The 5801-nt window shown below is 59.7% G+C and overlaps 1 protein-coding gene across 2 annotated transcripts; it reads right to left on the minus strand.

The window, feature by feature from the left end:
• Positions 1 to 270: 270 nt before the first annotated feature.
• Positions 271 to 4930, minus strand: LOC131743259 (protocadherin-8). Of its 2 annotated transcripts, none has more exons than XM_059041780.2 (3): positions 2386 to 4930; positions 1715 to 1922; positions 271 to 1242 (listed from the first exon to the last, which is right to left on the minus strand). In XM_059041780.2, the coding sequence occupies exons 1-3, from the start codon at positions 4717 to 4719 to the stop codon at positions 866 to 868; spliced, it is 2919 nt and encodes a 972-aa protein (XP_058897763.1). In that variant the 5' UTR covers positions 4720 to 4930; the 3' UTR covers positions 271 to 865. The 2 variants fall into 2 exon arrangements, with proteins under 2 accessions (XP_058897763.1, XP_058897762.1); XM_059041779.2 differs by having other exon boundaries at positions 282 to 1242; positions 2095 to 4921.
• Positions 4931 to 5801: the final 871 nt, after the last annotated feature.

Genomic DNA, 5801 nt, shown 5'->3' on the forward strand with positions numbered 1-5801 from the left:
AGGGGACACGGGTTCGTGCCCCGGTCCGGGAAGATCCCACATGCCGCGGAGCGGCTGGGCCCGTGAGCCATGGCCGCTGAGCCTGCGCGTCCGGAGCCTGTGCTCCGCATCGGAGAGGCCCGCGTACCACAAAAAAAAAAAAAAAAAAAAAAAAAAAAAAAAAAAAAAAAAAATAATGTCCAAATAATTAGCACTTGAAAGAAGGTTTAATTCTGGTACTCAGATTTTTTGTGAATTCCTGACTGTGGGTAAGTTCACAAAAAGCAATTAGCAGATTCTTCAAACACATGACAAATCCTTTATTACTCTGCTTGTAAGTGACATGGTTTACAGAAAACCAAATGTAATTAAATAACAGTGAACTTGAAATCTACCACAGACTCAAGATATACAAGTTATACTTGGCAAGGCAAAACTTCTCAAACACTAGGTTGTTTCGGGTAAAAGATAAATTTCCATTAAATAATTCCACCATGTTTTTTTTTTTTTTTGTCTTACAGACAGTTCCTTTGGCAATAACTTCCACTTTAGCTTTTATTATATAAAAATATAACAAAATTTCATTATATACAAACATTACATTACACCATGTACAGGTTAAAAACACTAAGAAAATGGCAAGCCACAAGGGAAATTAAAGTCAATAGCATGATAAGAATTAAATACTGCACACATTTCATAAAAATTACATTAACTACATTTTTGTTTGCAAATACCAAACAGTACCAATGTGATTGGAAATAGCTTCCAACAACTTCATTTTAAGGCACATCTTGCATATTTCTATATACAACACTGAAACCGGTCAATAACTTAGGGGCTTCTTGGAGTGACCTGTATATGCGTGACAACATGCAGCATGGGATTACACATTTTCATTGTCTTCCTTCTTTGGGGACAGGTACCTGCCAGGGGAGGACTGATAGAGGGGTACCCCAATCTCCTGCAAGTCGGGGAGCCTCCCTGGACGAGGAGGGGAGAGTAGAGTGACTGTCCTGTCATAGTCTCTGTGCAGCACTTTCTCATAGACGCTCTGCAGCCCCACTGTCTTGGGCAGCTGGGCCTGGTAGTAATTGTCCCTACGCAGAGGATCCCGGGGCAGGGACGTGCTCTTACAGAAGGTCGACATCTGGGCTGGGGGGTGAGTGGAAGCTTGTGTGCTGGGCCCTCCAGCGCAGGAGGGGCTCCAGCAGCGGTCAGAATGGCCCAGGATCTTACACTCCGCGGTGCACGCCCACAGTCCTAACATAAAAGAGAAAGGGAGAGGGTATGATGATTACTGAGATTACACACACTGTGCCTCCATCTTCAAAGTGTCAGACAGGGTCAGGGCGGCTGAAAAGGAAAGCGTGTAAGAAGATGAACGCCCTGATTCCAGATTTGAAATGAATATTGGTTCCTACAAAGCCACTTTAATACGAAGTTGGCTCAGCTTTAGCTGGAAGCAAAAAAAAAAAAAAAAATTGATAAGCAGAATTTCTCTTCTCAGATAGCAGCCTAACAGGATGGGAGTCTGGTTTATTTTAGGTGGTGGAGCTGCCTCGACTTGGCATTCTGAAATTCGTGTTTGAGGCAGGCCGGAATCCGGAACTCAAGGACAGAGAAAAGTGAGAAAGAGGGAGGGGGTCTGGGAATGGAGATTGAGAGGAGAGGCTGTTGCAGAAACGGAGCGAGAGAAGGAAGGCTGAATTTGGCAGGAAAGAGGGGTCCTCACCACTCTGCATGTGATTGATGAGATCCTTCTTCAGAGCGTCCCCGCTGATGTCGGAATCGCTATCGTTGAAATCACTGTCCCCTTTGCCGCTGTCTTTGCCGCTGAACTTCTCCGCTTCTCGGCCGGAGATGGTGTTGAAAGAATGTCCTTTCCAGACAGCCACAGGGGGCGCCGGCTCCTTTCCGAAACCAGGGGAGGCGCCGTAGGGCTGCAGCAGGGAATGGGGAAAGCAAGCAGGGGTGAGGGTTGGACAAGAAACAAAAACACAAGTGCGACAGGTTAGGCCTCTCCCACGCACGCATACCCAGACCCCTCCAGTCCCTTCCCCCAGCCTGTCCGCGGAGCACCGAGCGGGGCGCCCAGCCGAAGGAAGGCCTCACCTCGGCGTGCGCGCCTCGGAGCCGCTGCTGCCCCTCGAAGTGACAGGAGCTTTCCCCGGTGGCACTGCCGCCCTCCGAGCCCGGCACTTCGGCCGCGGCGACCGCGGGCGGGGGCGCGTCGGCCGCGGGGCTGCCAAAGGGCGCTTTGCCGCTGCCAGGGAAGGTGAGCACGTCGAACATGTTGGGCCTGGGCCCGGCTCCCCGGGCGGCCTCCTCCGGGGAGCCGGGAGCCGAGGCTCCGCCGCCCGCCGCCCCGGGCCGCTCTTCCCGGCGGGGCCCCCCTTTGCGCACCTCCTTCTTGCGGCGGTTGCAGGTGGTGGCGATGGCGATGATGGCGGCCAGAAGCAGCGTGCAGCTCCCGGCCAGCACGATGATGACGATCAGCGGCGTGTCCCACTGTAGCGCCGGCCCCGACGTCGCGAGCCGAGAGCCGGGAGGGCGAGAGCGCTCCGAGTTCGCTGCACTGGCTGGCGACACCAGCCCGCGCCCGCCGCCTGCTGTCACCACGAAGCTGACAGTGGCGGTGGTGGAGAGCGGGGGCCGGCCGCCGTCGGATATGACCAGCAACGCCCGGAATACTCGGCCGGGCGGCTCCTGAGATAGGTCGCCGGTGAGCACGATCTCCCCCGTTCGGCTGCCGATGGCGAAGGCTTCTCGCGGCTCCTGCTGTAGCAGGTCGAATGCCAGCTCCCCGTTGGCACCCTCGTCTGCGTCCCGGGCCTGCACGCGCGCCACGGCCGTGTCCCTTGCCGTGCGCCCGGGGACCGCCACTTCCAGGGAGCCGTTGGCCGGTGCCGGGTGCACCAGGACCGGTGCGTGGTCGTTCTGGTCAAGCACCCGCACTTGCACCAGGGCACTGCTGGAGAGCTGAGGGGAGCCGCCGTCGCTCGCCTGGATGCGCACGTCGAGCTGGCGAAGCGTCTCATAGTCGAAGCTGCGCAGCGCGTAGATGGCCCCGGTAGCCGGGTCCACCGAGACATAGGTGGACACGGCGCCCCCAGCGTGGCCCACCTCGGCCTCCAGCAGTCGGTAGGTGACCTGGCCGTTGCGGCCCAGGTCGGGATCCCTGGCGGCCACCGTGGCCAAGTAGGCCCCGGGCGGGTTGTTCTCACGCACCGACACCTCGTAGACCGGCCGCGTGAAGAGCGGCTCGTTGTCGTTCTCGTCGCTCACCCGCACCAGGTAGGGCCGCACTGTGCGCAGCGGGGGCGCGCCGCGGTCCTCGGCCACCAGCGTCAGGTTGTACTCGGCGATGCGCTCGCGGTCCAGCGACCCCGCGGTCACCACCAGGTAGCTGCCCGCGTAGGCCGGCTGCAGCCGGAAGTGCTCGTGCCCATAGAGGGCGCAGCGCACCTGCCCGTTGGCTCCCGAGTCCCTGTCCGAGGTGCTGACCAGCGCCACCAGGCTCTCGCGTGCCGCCCCCTCTGGCACCAGCGAGATGGCTCCAGCCTCTGGCGTCCCGGGCCCGGTCGACGAGGTCGCGTCCGCACCCCCGAGAGCAGCGGCGGCGGCGGCGAAGGGCGAGGCGACAGGAGCTCCCGGGGCGGCCAGCGGGGTGATGGCGATGTCCGGTGCGTTGTCATTGACGTCGCGGATGCGCACGATGACCTTACAGGTGGCGGCGCGGGGCCCGGGGCCGCGGTCCTGCGCCCGCACGTCCAGCTCGTAAGTGTCCTGGCGCTCGTAGTCCACGGGCCCGGCCAGGGTGAGGCGGCCCGAGCGCGGGTCGAGGCGGAAGAGGCGGCGCGCCTCGGGCGGGGTACGGGAGCCGAAGGCGAACACCACGTCGCCGTTGGGGCCCTCGTCGGGGTCCGCCGCGTCCAGGTCGAGCAGTAGCGAGCCCACGGGCGCGTCCTCCGCCAGCTCCACCTCGGCCACGGCGCCCTGCGGGAAGGCCGGGCTGTGGTCGTTCGCGTCCAGCACGCGCACACTGAGGGCGGCCGTGGCGGAGCGCGGCGGGCGGCCTCCGTCCTGGGCCACCAGCTCCAGGTTGTAGGCGGCCTGGCTCTCGCGGTCCAGCTCCTGCAGCAGCACCAGGTCGGCGCACTGGGCACCGTCCGCGCGCGTCTGCAGCTCCACGCGGAAGGGGCTGTGCGGCTCGGCCAGGCGCACGCTCTGCAGCCCATTGGCGCCCACATCCTCGTCCACCGGCACCTCTAAGGGTATGCGCGTGCCCACGGCCGCGCCCTCGGACACCTCCACGGGGATCTGGGCCCGGGGAAAGCGCGGCGCGTGGTCATTGACGTCCCTCACCTCCACTTCCACGTGCACCAGCCGGAACTGCTCCTGCGAGAAGCTGACCACGTCGAAGGCCAGCACGCACTGCGGGGCCTGGCCGCACAGCCGCTCGCGGTCCAGGCCCGCGTCTCCGACGGTCAGCTGCCCGTCGCCCTCGCGCACTCGGATCAGCGAGCTGTTGAACTGCTTCATCAAGCGGAAGCTTGTGTCTCCGGACACTTTCATATGCAGGTCTTCAGCCAGGGTCCCGATGACCGTTCCGGGGGCATCCTCCTCGAAGGTGCTGTATCGCACTGTCTTGCTCTGGGCCACGGAGAGCACCCAGCAAAGGCTGAAGAGCTGCAAGGGGAAAAGGCAGGGGATGCCCCCGCGCCTCGCTGGACTCATGCCGCCAGCCCCGAGCGCTATTCCAAAAGGCTGAGGGAGCGATTCCTCTCTGGTTTGCAGGCCTGGACGTGAGTCCCAGGGTCCCCAGAGCACGCTTTTTGCAAGGCGCGTGCGGGAGAAGTCTGCAGGCTGCAGCTTGGAGGTGCCGGCGGGCTCTGAGGACGCGCGGATGCCGCCCACGGCCCACACCTCTCCCTCCCCTTTTCTCGCTGGAGCTGCGCCGCCGCGCGCCGCCTCCGCTCTTATAGCCGCCGATATGCAAATCATCCGAACCGGGCAGCCAATGGCGGCCTGGCCCTCGCGCAGCTCCTATGCCAGCCTCTGACAATCCCTTTAGTGTGGAAAGGCTTAGAGGGGAAAACAAGAAATGAAAATTAGGGAATCTTTCCTTTGTTTCTTTAACTCCTTTTGCTTTTTGTCTTTCCTGTCGGCGCTCTCCCTGTAGAGGAGTTGGCACGGGTCGCCGGGCGTTAAAGGAGCGGACGGTTTTGTTAATCGTGCCCCTCCTGTGCTGGCTGCTTGAATTGACAGCCATCATATGAGATTTCGCCCCAGTGGCTCGGGACCCCGCGCTCACTCTCTGCGTTTTGCACTTCGGAGGCTTTGAAACCGCTCGCGGCCCCCTCTGCACAGACTTGCTCTGCCGGGTGAGGCTCAGTTCGCGTTATTTCCCAGCTTCCCACGGCGCTTGGAAATAGCCTCTCGATTTAGGAGCCCGAAGGATAAGGGAAAATTGATTTTATTCAAATTTGTGTACGCAGTTGTGTTTTGCTCGTGTGAGCCCCGGTGATCAGAGCTGCCACTTCCCTTTCAGAAAAGAGCTCTGCGACGTGTTAGTATGCATGTCATTGTCCAAATGGCTTTCTTAAGCCCTGGGCGCTAGCAGACAAGGGGGAAAAAAGTTCCAAATAGGATTTAGCATAAGCTTGAGGAGATTTGGAAAGGTTTCAAAGATCAGACTGTATCAAAGGCTTATGAAGCCCTCGTTAGTAGTGGAAATAGAATGGCGTGGCAGGCGATCCCATTGGAGGCCCCAATGTCTGTATTATTTAACTGTGACAAGCTAAGGGGAGAGAAAGTTG

This window comes from Kogia breviceps, chromosome 16 (assembly GCF_026419965.1).
Source record: "Kogia breviceps isolate mKogBre1 chromosome 16, mKogBre1 haplotype 1, whole genome shotgun sequence".
NCBI lineage: Eukaryota > Metazoa > Chordata > Mammalia > Artiodactyla > Physeteridae > Kogia > Kogia breviceps.

Coding starts and splice junctions, on each gene's coding strand:
- LOC131743259 (XM_059041779.2), bottom strand. CDS start 4,719: ATGAGTCCAGCGAGGCGCGGGGGCATCCCCTGCCTTTTCCCCTTGCAG. Junction 1,923..2,094: donor TCCGAGGCGCGCACGCCGAG/GTGAGGCCTTCC, acceptor TCCCTGCTGCAG/CCCTACGGCGCCTCCCCTGG. Junction 1,243..1,714: donor CATCAATCACATGCAGAGTG/GTGAGGACCCCT, acceptor CTTTTATGTTAG/GACTGTGGGCGTGCACCGCG.